Source organism: Protopterus annectens, chromosome 9.part0 (assembly GCF_019279795.1).
Source record: "Protopterus annectens isolate FY-2018-M chromosome 9.part0, PAN1.0, whole genome shotgun sequence".
In the NCBI taxonomy this organism is placed as follows: domain Eukaryota; kingdom Metazoa; phylum Chordata; order Ceratodontiformes; family Protopteridae; genus Protopterus; species Protopterus annectens.
In genome coordinates, this window is record NC_056743.1 from 1,708,070,074 (window position 1) to 1,708,083,713 (window position 13,640).

At 36.0% G+C, this 13,640-nt stretch overlaps 1 protein-coding gene across 5 annotated transcripts in view; it reads left to right on the forward strand.

Annotated features, from left to right (window-relative positions):
- The first annotated feature begins 804 nt into the window (after window positions 1-804).
- The window catches only part of RAVER1 (ribonucleoprotein, PTB binding 1), a 2,969,353-nt gene continuing 2,956,517 nt past the window's right edge, over window positions 805-13,640 (forward strand). For all 5 annotated transcript variants that reach the window (XM_044084574.1, XM_044084577.1, XM_044084578.1 and 2 more), the window contains exon 1: window positions 805-1,179. In XM_044084574.1, the coding sequence (XP_043940509.1) occupies window positions 829-1,179 (351 nt within the window). In that variant the 5' untranslated portion in view covers window positions 805-828. The remainder of the gene's footprint in view (window positions 1,180-13,640) is intronic.

Sequence of the window (13,640 nt, forward strand, 5' to 3'; positions counted from 1 at the left end):
GTTCCTCAAAGTTCCACGCTGAAAGGGTCTGTCACAAACTCAGGGTTAATATTTTAAATGATACCGGTGTTAAATACTGAATCATATTAATTCATGAAAATAAAATAACTTAATAATAAAGTAACACACTTTAAATATTTTACGAACTTCCATGTTGAAGTTGTCAGTAGGTATTCCACATTTTGCACATATGTTCCACATCTAGGAGATGAAGGGTTGCGAGCTATGCTCACCTGTTGTAACTATGCTTATTTCATTTTTTTCTTTGTGGCCCCGAATCGTTGATAAAACGGACCAAATGACTTATCCGATCAATAAATGAAACAATACAGTGTAGCCTAATTTGCTCCGAGCTTCCAAATGTGGCTTTTATTCTAATAATGGGGAGTATTAGTGTCAAAAGACACGACTGCGTCTATCAACTACAAGTGTTTATAACAGGTTTTGGAGCATACTTGTACATAAGTATATTAGACACTTTACCAACTAATGAGCTGTCAAAAGTCAGTGTTACTACGAAAAATGCTCGGCGGTGCAACAAATAAATGAAGACATCCAGCCAACCACAACTTTTCCCCTATTTTTACACATAGTGTCAGCGTGTCACTTCAACAGCAACAATTCGAGAACCATATTCTGCAAATATTTCCTACAATGTAATACACACACACTTTTAGACTGTTTACTACACTAAAAATTAAGTAGAGAGCCCGAGAAAACTTTTAACCAATCATCGCTATCGATAGTTTTCCCTCTCTACGTACGATTCTTCCACCAATTGGTGTGTTGGTTACTGCTGCCCTCTTGTCTTCCGGTTTTCATTCCAAAATGGCGGCGGCCAGGTCATTTAATTCCACAGTTGCTAATTCTGGACAAGTGGAAACAAATTTTACAGTCCCAGACGTCTACCCTGGAAGTCACGCGGTAAGAGTTGGTTCCCAGAATAATGATGGACAGTACGGAGGCAGTAATATGTTTCCTTTGGAAAAGACGCCTATCAATAGAGAGAAACTCGAAACATATATTGGATCCGACGAAGATGTGGAGCGCTTAGTTGAGGAAGTATTGCCGCCGTTAGACGTTGAAGAGATAAAAAGTCGTGTGGAAAAAACATTCAAAGAATTTCGCAACCGTAGAAAGATTTTGATCAAAAACCTACCATCGGATGTAACTAACCAGGTAAATTATCTTTCTGAGGATGCACTCTTGCAGAACCAAAGATGATTGTCTTCACGCAGTAGGCTGTGGTAGTTGTGCAGGAATCATACCTCCTAACTTTCTATTATTTTAACTAAAGGGTCTGTTGTTCCCTCTCCACTTTCATTCAGAAAGTAGCAAGTCGGAGACCGAAGGTAATGGATTACGCTTAATAAATAATGCCAGTAATTACAATTACCAGACTTAACAAACACGTACTTTCAGAAGAAAATTATCTCCTCGCATGCCATTAAACTAAATATATGTGCACAAAAACACACAAGTCGGTCACACTTGCACAAAAACATTCCCTGCATCCTTCAATAATCTTTTTACTTTGCCTGTAGTTCTCAGTCTCTTACCTGTAGAATTGGGGGAATTATAAATTATTAGTACTGGTAACATACATTTTTAAAGTAAAATCATTATATAACCCTTACTTATTAACCGTGAGCCACAACCTTTTCTCACAACATCACCACATTTATTAGGGGCAAAACAACATTATGAGCCAAAACCAGCGACATTTGAGAGGTTATGATTATGTCAACTCAGCACGTAAAAATGTACTGCCAATCATTAGCGGATTGGAGTTCCGCAGTGGCGACCCCTAACCGGGAAAAACCGAAAGACACAACAACAACCTAGCCTCTGGTTGAGTGTGTTCTTGTAGTATGATGGATGTACAGTAGCAAACCCTGTCCTTGGAATATATGTGCATTATACACTTGATTCTGTTTCACATTTTTTTACCTGTCCCTCAAACTTGTTTGATTTTTCTGGTAAGTCACTGAGTATTCTGTCTGCAAAACTTTACGTGGAAGCTCACCTTCTCCTAGTCACGTAGGCAGTGAGTGGTCATAATTAATAGCTGTGTACTCTGAAGTGACAAGCAGTGGGCAGGCATAATTGACATCAATCAAGAGGGCTACCCCCCCCCCCCGACCTCTTGCTTTGCATAATTTTAAGTTACTTGTAGCCTTACGGGGGGGCAGGGCTAGCCCCTTGCTGTTGTTTAATCTGTCAGGATAAAGGAGTGGGACAGCGTTGGTAGAAACTCCATTGCACGATGTGAATGCTAACGTAAATATCACTAGTTAGTCCATGATATCTATCATTAGAGTTTCGTACTAAGTATTTAGAAAATGCATGTTGATGGAAAACCTATTGTTAACTTTTTAAGTCAATCAGTGATATTTTAAAACCATCCCTGGTTTGGGGCTTTTTGTCCCCCATTATCCAGAGCTTATCTAAACAGTCCTGTCTTGGTTTGTGTTGACTGTGGAGTTGCCTGATAAGAGAAGTTTTATTTGAATTGATATTTTATTTCTTACCGCTGTTTTTCACTGTTTGTAGGAAAGAAAAGCTAATTTGTAGATAAGACGATTTACTTAGATTTATATTTTGTTGTTCTACCTTTAATTTGTTAGAAGGGGATACATTTTGGACAGGTAAACTCTAGCCACTCAAAGGGACCTAGTCAACTATAAAGTCACACAGACTGCAGAGAGGACAGTCTAGACCTTATCTAAACAATCTTGTTTTGGTTTGTGATTTATTTATCTTTATTGTTAAAAAGTAATGTTACTGTGATTTATAGTGAGCAGAAGCTGATGTGCTCATTTGAGTGCAATGTAAAGGAATTACAGCCTTTGTCTGAATTTCAGAACTTGTACTGTTAGAGCAACTACTTTACTGTACTTTATTTAGTTGTATATCATCTGTGTGTTAAGTTCTCTCTGAATTTTGTAGTAACAAAATTTGATTATTCTCTTCTTTTAGAATTTTTAATTAATTTGCAGCTGAATGTGGATTCCTAATATCTAATACCATGATGGGAGTGGACCCCATTCCTAAGTCAAAGTATGATTAAAGTTCATGAAATTAGTATTGCTTTAATATGTGATGTTCGCCACAAGTGCTCTTCACAGCACCCTCAATTTGCCCAGAATTGACTTCTGCAGTTCATATTGAGTTGCATGTGTCAATAATATGTCTAAGTATGGTTGTAACACACATTACTTCTACTACTATTGGAACTGTCTAGGTATCCTTCTACTTTGCCCTTGTTTCTGCCTGTAAATACTGGTATTTTTATGACTGTAATTCTCAGTATGAAAAACACTGTAGTCACTGGGTCTAGCAATTTCAATGATCAGTGTTACATCCGTCTTATTTTCATGGACTACTGTTTGGTTTTCTTGCATCTGTTTTTTGAACTTTTGGTAATGGGTGATCCCATGTAACATAAACTTCATCATTTTCTATAATGCTTTGTGACTTATGTTTCCAATGCTTCTCAGCTAATTCAGTGTTACAGTTTTTGCACAATCCCCAGTGCAGCAGTCTTGCCACATTATTATGCCTTTCAGTATACAGTCTTCTGCCATTCGTGTATCACATCCAGCAACAAGATGTGCGACTGTTTTCTGTTTTACTACAAAACCTATATTTGTCTGTTTGTTCTACATGTTCAATGGACTTTGTGAACTAACGTGTATGTAGTTCACTACCCTAGGCCACCAATATTAACTTTTTGACTTTTGGTTTAAATTCACCTTTCCTTTAACCATTCTTGCATTCATTCCTGGTTGACATGAGATTGTTACAAGAGTTTTCTGTACTTGCAGCTATATTTATTCATTTTCCAAATTTCTTGCTTTCTCATTGAACTCTTCACCTTATATTCTTTCTTTTGATTTTTGGCACATTCAGTTGCTGCCTGATTTTTATCTTTCTGTTTTGATTTCCGTTCTCGCTTGACACTGATATGCTTCTGCTAAACTAAGCAAGGAAGTCATCTTAGACTTATTCTCCTCATGTTTTAAAACTTTCATTACATTTGGATCTTGAGGTCAGCAGATGTGTATGCAGTTTTACGATTGCAGATCTGTACATGTAATCAATTTCAAGGAGGCCTGTACCTCCTTCAGAATGGAGAATATATAATCTTGGTATACACTAGCATTGTCTTTTGGCTTCTCCTGTTAGGGGTTGCCACAGTGGATCACCGGTCCGCAGATTGATTGGCAGTGGAGTTTTTACGGTGTAGAGTTGCCCAGCCGGCACTCAACCTTCACAGGCACATGCACCTACTGCATGTGTCTAAAACTCACTTGACCACGGGGGGGGGGGGGGGTGCATGCAGATTCCGCACAGAAGGCACTCCAGCCGAGAATCAAACCGAAGAACCCACTGCACCACTGTGGCCGACAATCTTGATATACACTAATTTTTATAAATCATTTCTTAAGCATGAAGCGTTTTTCTTGTTTTCCTGTCAAGCTGATCCAGTAAGTTTGGAGGCCAGTCAATCACTCCAAAACTGTAAGTTAGGACAGGAAGAGCAAATTGGTTTATTGCCTGAACTTTCTTCCTAGATGTCAAAGCTGTTTTCAGTATTAATTTTAATCTTTTAAACTATTCTTACTAAGTTTTATTCATATTTGTTAATATTTTATTGATGATCCTTCATCAGTTCCCAAATGTCTATACAACCCCTCTTACTCGAGTTCTTTTACATCGCATTCCTGTCCCAGACTGATATTTTATTGATGTTGCAGTTTCCCGATTTAAAGGTTGGTTTTGCACATTTATCAAGACCAAATTGCATTCTTATATCTAATCTGAGAAAATTTTGAGCACTTGTAGTTGTGCTTTCAGTTCCTCATCTGATGTATATAGCTTTAAATCATCCACAAAAAAGATAAATCTTTACACTTTTCTGTTTTCTGGGAGCCAGGTTGTAGCCATGACATAATCTGTTAACAGTAGACCGCTTAATGGATTAAGGAAAAGACAAAAGAACAGTGGTGACAGTTGCCTTGGAATATCCCCATTTGAATTGTTATCCTTGTAATAATAATTTGTCCTTTATCATGGTTTAACTGCAGAGTGGTTTGCCACTGTTTCATGGTCACTACAATGTAATCGATCGGTGTAGGGTGTATGTTCTACATTTGTAAGTACTCTTTATCCATGAATGTGGGATGCTTTCAAATGCTTTTTTGTAGTCTATCAATACCATACTTAAATTCTTCCCCTTTAAACAGTTCTTCATTATGTCTTTAACAGACGATCCTTTATTCCATATGACTTTCTTTTGTTCCCTTTTGTTCTATTGCCATGATCGATTTTTCTTCTAAATGACTATAAGTTCTATTAGCATCAGTTCCATTGTATAGTTTATGCATTGTCAGAAGGCAAGTTATTTATTTTACATTTGTTAACCGGGCTAGTCCAACTGGATACTTGTCCATTTTCAGTAGAGGCCCGGGGAGAAAAGCTCCAAGTTGCAAGACAGGTGTATAATACATATTAAAAACATATACAATACAGAAGACATAATACAAAAAATAATTGCTACATGACATTAAAAATCTAGAGTTAGTCATCTTAAGTATAAAAAATTTACAAACAGCACAGAAAGGAAGATGAATAGAAGTATCCACCTTGATAACTAGTATTCAGGAAAGACAATGTTGGAAATTGATAGAGGTAGGTTATTGTTCTACAGTTTTTAGGATAGCTTGCAGGTTTGCTCTTAAGACAGGTATTGGATTTCCTGTTAATCAGGTTGGTGTCTGTTCATGGTGCGCGTATAAATAGTTCTTGCTCATAGCTAAATATTCATGTAAAGTTGTTGGTACTTTTAGCCAGAAGTTAGGTACTGCATCTGGGCCTGTAGTTTTCTAATTAGGAGCTTTTCTTAATTTTGTTTCAATTTCTCTGGCCGTTACTTCATCCCATTTCATATCCTGTACATTTGAACTTCTTCTTCTGTATTTTTTACTTTTTCTATCCATTTAGCATCTTGTGTTCCACAGGATCTTCATGGCTATTTCTCCAAAATGTGTCTCTTTTCAGTGGTGGTTCACTTCTTTTTGCCTTGTTTCCCCAATTCTCCTTAAAACTTTTTTGGGTCATTAATACATTTCTTATTTTGTGCTTTTTCTTTATATTTGTCTGCATATCTAAGTTTTTCTGCCTATTCCAATATCTTTATTATTTGCAATAGAGATCCTGATTTGTTCTGATACTGAGCATTGCTTTTATCACATTTGTCTTTGAGTATTTTTGTTGATTTGTTCCCTCTTCTATAGTCTTCCAACAGTGACACTTCTTGTCTTAATTGCTTTATAGTTTTCTCTATTCGATGCTACCATAATGGTACTGTATTTGATTTCTCCCCCTCCTTCCCCTTACTGCCCTATATTTTTGGGGTGCAACTTTATTAATTTAGGTGCACAGTAATACTGTATATACTATTTACTTTTGTTATATTGCATGAGTTTCTATGAATGGGCCTTATTACGGTGTTCATTTATTTTACCAAACTTCTTACAATTTGGGTTTTATTGACTTTCTGTAATCTATTTCTTTCATTGATCTTGATATGTCTATCCAGCTCTACTAATTTAAGCAACTCTTCCCTTAAGTCATTTTCTTCTAAACTGAGGACACATTCTTTGATCTTGTACAGTGTAACAAATGCCAGGTATTTTTAAAGGTAATTTCTGATGGCAACACTGGTGGTCTGTGTTCCTCGTATCAAAAGTTGGATGATTTGCTTACCATTATTAGAAGAAAATATAGACTTACTGACAAGTGCACTTGAGCAACTGGCATGACTTTTAGAATTGTTACATATATTAATAGCTGGACTGGTGGGATAAATAATGTTAAGCAAAGAGCAAATATAACAAATTTAAGAAAGGATGTGTCTATATGTAAAATTCACTCACCACCTGTGAAACAAGACAATGCCCCTGACAACTCTGGAATTCTGAATACTAGCATTCATCAGTCTGAGGATTCAGAGCATTTAGAGGGGAAAAAAGGCAAGGAAAAAGTTTGCAACAAATAGTAAGGTAGAAAAAGAAACTGATAAATGTATGTAAAGTAAAATAATACATACTAAAAAGGACACTGTTTTATTACACGCACAGGTTACAGGGAATGACCAGAAAACCTTTGGCCTATAAAAAAGCAGCATTTTTCTAAAAGAGAAGGTAGAGGAAAAAGGCAAGTGACAGGTGAAAATGAAGAAGTCAAAGTTGAACGTGGAAGGATTGAAGAACATTACTGTAAGAAAAAAGAATTTGACAACATGGCTCATGCTGTGGATGTACAAAGCCAGCTGGTTGAGAATTGTATGCTTGCACTTGCAAATGTAATATGTAAGGAAAACAGTTGAATTAATAAGACTAATGGTGATGAAGATCATTCCTTTGTAACAATTGATAGAATTACTGAATTAGAAGTTGAAGATTCTTCAGATCTTGTCAGAAAAGGTATTGTAATTGGAGATTCAATTATTAGAACAACTAATACTTAACACTATTTGGATGTTCACTATCTTTGTAAATCTTATGTCTGACAGGAACAAAAATAGAGGGTGTGAGATGAGGCTAAGAATGTCTTAGTGTAAGGAAGAATGGATCTGTTTTTATTTACTTCTGTAGAAATTATCTCATCCACAAGGACGCTGTGACCATTAGTAGGGAGCTTACAGCACTCTTAGATAATCTAGTTTGTACAGGTGTTGGAACATATGTTTCACAAATCACACAAAGAAAGAAGAGTCAGGTCACCATGAATGAAAATATTTTTTAGGTAAATACCTACATTAGACATTTTTTAAACAGGTTATTTTTAGAGTATCCAGGTGTAATTTTGAGCACACGTGAGGACGCTGTGACTATTAGTAGGGAGCTTACAGCACTCTTAGATAATCTAGTTTGTACAGGTGTTGGAACATATGTTTCACAAATCACACAAAGAAAGAAGAGTCAGGTCACCATGAATGAAAATATTTTTTAGGTAAATACCTACATTAAAAATAACCTGTTTAAAAAAAAAAAAAAAAATGAAAATGTCTAGAGTATCCAGGTGTAATTTTGAGCACACGTGTTCAAACAGGGTGATGAGAATTTGTCAAGATCAGGGAAGAGAATTCTTGCAGCAGATATTTTACAATGTTTGACTAACCCAGGGTTTGTTTATTTATTATTTTTTTTTTTTGCGGTAGCATTGTCGAAAAGGCAGGAGTCAGAGCTGGATATGGCAGAGTTAAAGATGTTATGATTTGCACTGAGTGTGACTAGGATGGACAGGATTAAGAATCGGTATATTAGAGGGTCAGCTCAGGTTGGACAGTTTGGAGACAAAGCAAGAGAGGCGAGATTGCGTTGGTTTGGATATGTGCTGAGGAGGGATGCTGGGTATATTGGGAAAAGGATGCTAATGATGGAGCTGCCAGGTAAGAGGAAAAGAGGAAGGCCTAAGATGAGGTTTATGGATGTGGCGAGAGAGGACATGCAGGTGGTTGGTGTGAAAGAGCATGATGCAGAGGACAGGAAGAAATGGAAACAGATGATCTGCTGTGGCGACCCCTAATGGGAACAGCCGAAAGAAGATGATTTTTTTTTTTGCCAGATTGAAAATGTAAAAGTTCACAGATAACAATGATTGATTCATCTCTGGTTGTTAATGCTAGGACAGTTAATAATGAAGTTTTCTTTTGCTACATTCCCAGAAGATTGATATTATTTGCGAGGCATGGTTAAAGAACAATGACTGGAAACCAATTCTGTCAGTGTGTAAATGTTTTTACTGTAACAGGCATTATAACAAAAATCAGTTGAGGAGGTGTTACAGGGATTAAAGACAGTTATGAGACCTGCAGTTGTTACATGTTCAGTGATGACACCAATATTATAGGATTGCTCCCAGGTTGTCTTTATTGCCACAGTCACACATGTAACAATTGTTGGAGTGTGTAGACCACTAAAGTCAAGTGCTGATGACCTGGAGGAATTCATACACTTCTTTGCATGAAACACTGAAGAAGAAGCATGAGTTAATAGTGGGTGAGAATTTACCAGAAACAGACTGGAGTAATGGGATTCAATGACATTAGTAACAAAAGTTATTAACATATGTTAACAAACAGTTGCTTCTGATTGTTAAAAAAAAAAGATGCAAAGGAACAGATCATACTAGACATTGTTTGTGTTCCTAAAGAAAGTACTGTTATTTCTTGTCAAGTTACCACTTTTGATGTGGAGTGATTTAGGGGGTTCTAAAAGTTAATTTGTTGCTAGATAGTTCTTCAAACTGAAATCTAAACCAATGCGTAGAAGATTAGTTACAGATTGTATGGAAGCAAAACAGTCTCTGTGTAAAACTAATTGGAGTGATGCGTTCAGTGTAAAAAAAATGCAGAAGAAATTTGAAAAGTTTTGAAAGAGAAATTGTTTTAGTGCACAATATCAAAAAATGTTTAACATCAGGATCTAGATATGCAACATCGGGGGATATATTTCCATAAAAAAAAGATAATTGGTTAAAAAGAGACAGAAAATATAAGAAATGGAAGAGAGGTTGAACTACAACTTTGACAAACTGAAATAAGCTGGACAAACAAATTGAGCTTAGTGTGTGACAAGATCACGATAAAAATATTGAAGAACATTGATATAAAGATATTGAGCGTAATAGGGCAACATTTTATAAGATGTGGAAGGAATAAAGACATACAAATTGATAAACTGTGTGTAGATTCTAAAATTTATTTTGAGACAGACCTGATAATAGATGTAGTTGCAAAATCTTATCCAAAGCAGCTTGGCTGCACAAAAGGGGCAATACATTGTCCTAGTGACATCAGGTATTCCCAGATACTGGCATTAAATTAGATTATATTGAAAAAGAAATATGCAAAATGGATCCAAACAAAGAAAAACTCCAAAACTTAAAAACCAACCAAAAAACGAGGAAGAGATGACGAATCACTTCTATGATCCTCAGATTATTTCTGACTCAAAGGGCGACTTTAAAATATATAATTACACTTCTTTTGCTATTGATTTAGATATGGTGGAGTTTTTTTCAAGAGGTCTTTCTTTTGTACCAGATTGCCATTTTGATCTAGTTAAGACAATTGTTGATCTTAAACTTTTTGTAAGAAAATTAAATTTAAGTTCTTTAATGGGTGACAAAAGTAAAACGGACAGTAAATTTAAAACTCTTAGTACTTATAACCCCCTTTACAAGATTCTCTTTGTCTGTTTGAAAAAATGTGTGAGTATGATTTTAAGGCACTATCGACGAACAATTTGCATTCAGACAAACAAGGCTTTAACATCACTAAGTCCCAGCGGGATTTTATTACTATGCTGCAGGATTGCAGCATAAGAGTTATGAAGCCTGATAAGGGGGTGGTCTGGTTTTTATGGATTATTTTTTGTATGTTGAAAAGATGTTAAAACAGTTGAACACTGATTTTTATACATTGGTGACAGTTAATGAGGTTAACACAGTTTATTCTGAAATAAGAAGTACTGTCGAGGATCTGTTTTTGGAGAGGTCTATTGATATAGATGTGTATCACTACTTGACGATGTTAGCCCCTAAGTTACCTGTCCTTTTCGGCATACCAAAAATCCATTCATGACCCCCCCCCTTTCGGCCTATTGTAGATGGCCGAGGTTCGATCACGTATGCTTGTGCAAAGTTTGTCGACACTATTCTTAAACCCTTGTTAGAACAAGAGTCCCAGATTTGCAAGGACTCCTGGTGTTTTCTTCAGGACATCGGTAAAATTCCATAAAATGGTGGTTTCTGACTATAGACATCAAAGATTTATACACCGTAATTCCTCAGGATTTGGGTATCCAATGGGTTGGTGATTTTTTTTTAAGGAATAAGAAGGACGATAACACTACTTATGTGGTAGAAACAATACTATAAATTGTGCTAAACTCCAATTTCATGCTATTTGATGGTAACATATATTTACAGAAATCAGGGGTAGCAATGGGTTCGCCGTGTGGTGCGAGCTTTGCCAATTGTGTGTTGGTTCATTGGGAAAAGACTCTTCTGTTTCCCAATGTATTGTTTGATGAATGTGTCACCTGGTACACTAGGTACCAGGATGACATGTTCCTAATTTGGAAAGCACCACCATCTCAGGTCCCATTGTTTATGGATAGTATTTCTAGTATGCCAAATTTTTTGGAGTTTACTTACAATCTACAAGAATTTAGTATTAACTATTTAGACATTTTATTGATTAAGGATCTTTCTGCTTCAAAATATGAGTGTTATCTATAGAAAACCTACTTACTCTAACTCGTTTCTTCATTTTACAAGTTGCCACCCTAACCACCAAAAGAAAGCTGTCGTGAAAGGGCAGATGGTTAGGGCGGCTAGGATGATATCTGATGAGGATGATTTTTTGGATGAATGTGAACATTTGAGCACTATGTTTCTCCATAGGGGATATCCTTTTTGGTTTGTTTCAGAAATAACATTTGAAGTTATTCGTAAAAGACAGTCTGTTTTTTATAAACCAATTCTGTCTGGCTTTTGCAATCTTCCTCCAGGTGAAGGGTTTGTGGCTAATAAGACCCAGACCAACAATAATATTGGGGATGTTTTTGGTACTAGTTTTTTGTGTACATTTATTTTGAACCACAGTAAGATTAGGAACATTGTCCATAAGAATTGGGCTCTTATTGCTGAAGACCCTTTTCTGTTTGGACAGTTAGGTGACGGTCCAAAAATGATATTTAAGAGAGGTTATAACTTGAAGGCAGTTTTGGAGAGTAAGCTTAAACCCAGCGGTCACAGGGACCCCGGGATGAGTAAATGTGGAGCATGTAAGCAGTGTAGGTACGTGTGTACAGACCCTAAAGTTAAATTAAGAGACCAAATGTATAATGTGACAGGTAAATACAACTGTGAAACTAGAAGTGTTGTGTATGCCGCTGTTTGCCAAAAATGTGCTGCTTTTTATATTGGTAAGACCTGTTTGCCAAAAATGTGCTGCTTTTTATATTGGTAAGACCGAAAGGAAAGTGAAGCAGCGCATCTATGAACATGTTTATGCTGTAAATGGGCTTGATCTTAATAATGCCCTGGCAAGGCATTTTCCAGACCATCATTTTAAATTTATGGTCCTTAAGAAAATCAATTTCGATATTAGGGGTGGTCCTTGGCAGAATAAGTTAGAAGTGGATGAACATTTTTGGCAAATTCGTACTGCTTCATATATTTTTCCTGGTTTGAACGATCATTTGTCTATTAGTTGTGTGTTAAAAAAAACCTTGCCTTAAAAAGGTGATTGGGGTTTTAAAAGAATTTTAATGCATGTTTTAAATGAAGTCTTATTCATATATGTATATTTTTAGTAAACAAAAAAAAAAAAATAGTTTATATATATATATATATATATATATATATATATATATATATATATATTTTTTTTTTAATGTATAATTATATATTTTGTTTTGAAATTACTTAAATTATAAATTATTGATTGTTTAAAAGGTATTACAGATTATACGATTGATTTTAGTAGTTGTGGTACATGGTGTACTTGCAGTTGCTTCCGGTTTAGTGTGTAAGTTTGTGTAGTTGTATCTGTTTAGCATAATTAATTAATTGAATTTGAGTGTATAAAATATACCCATTTAATTGAATTTGAGTGTATAAAATATACCCATTTAATCACACTTCTATCTTTGTGTCTGACGGAGGGACATAGAGCTCTCCGAAAGCATGTGCTAACATTATTAAACAATAATTTCATCAAATAACTTCGAGTGAGCCGCTTCTTTAAGCTCGTTTTTTGGTTTATTGGATCCAAACAAAGCACAGGGAGGAGACGGAATTAGTACTAATGACTTGAGAATATTTCAGCAGAAACTATTTATTTACTAAGTTGTATAAATATGGCGCGATTCCTCAAGATTGGAGACATGCGCTTGTTAAACCTGTCTTTAAGAGAAATGGGAGTAGGGCGTACCCAGAGTCATGCAGACCCTTATGTCTACCTCCATGTTGTGGAAAAATAATGGAGAAGGTAATGCTGGATAAGTTATTGTCAGAATTGAAAAGGCTGGGACTTGAGAAACATATATCGGCATGCATATAATGAAAACAGATCTGTTACCGCCTGTAACATGAAGTTCTGTAACAGTATAATACTATGAATGAACAATTGTGCTGTGATGTAATTTGTATTGATTTAATGTCCGCATTTGACAGGGTCATACACACAGCAGTGGTCAATAAATTAGAATAACTAGAATTGATGTACTCGTGATAAGATGGATAGGTCCATGGCTTACAGATAGGACATAAGTGTCATACACCAATTGGACAGGTGAAATTCTTGGTTACAGTTAGGTTGTCTCACCAGGCTGTGTCCTAGACCCATACTTGTTTATATTGTATCTTTCAGGCAAGTTTACTGTCAAAATCCTAAACGCAGATTCTCTGCAGACAGGGTATCTGATGGCAGATTGTAAATTGCTGTTTTGCCGACTATCGATAGTTCATATCCGCGAATGCCATTGTGCATTTGGTGATGTGAACTCGATGGAAGGACTAGAGATCACGGTACAGTGGGAATTGGAACATTCATCCCTTTC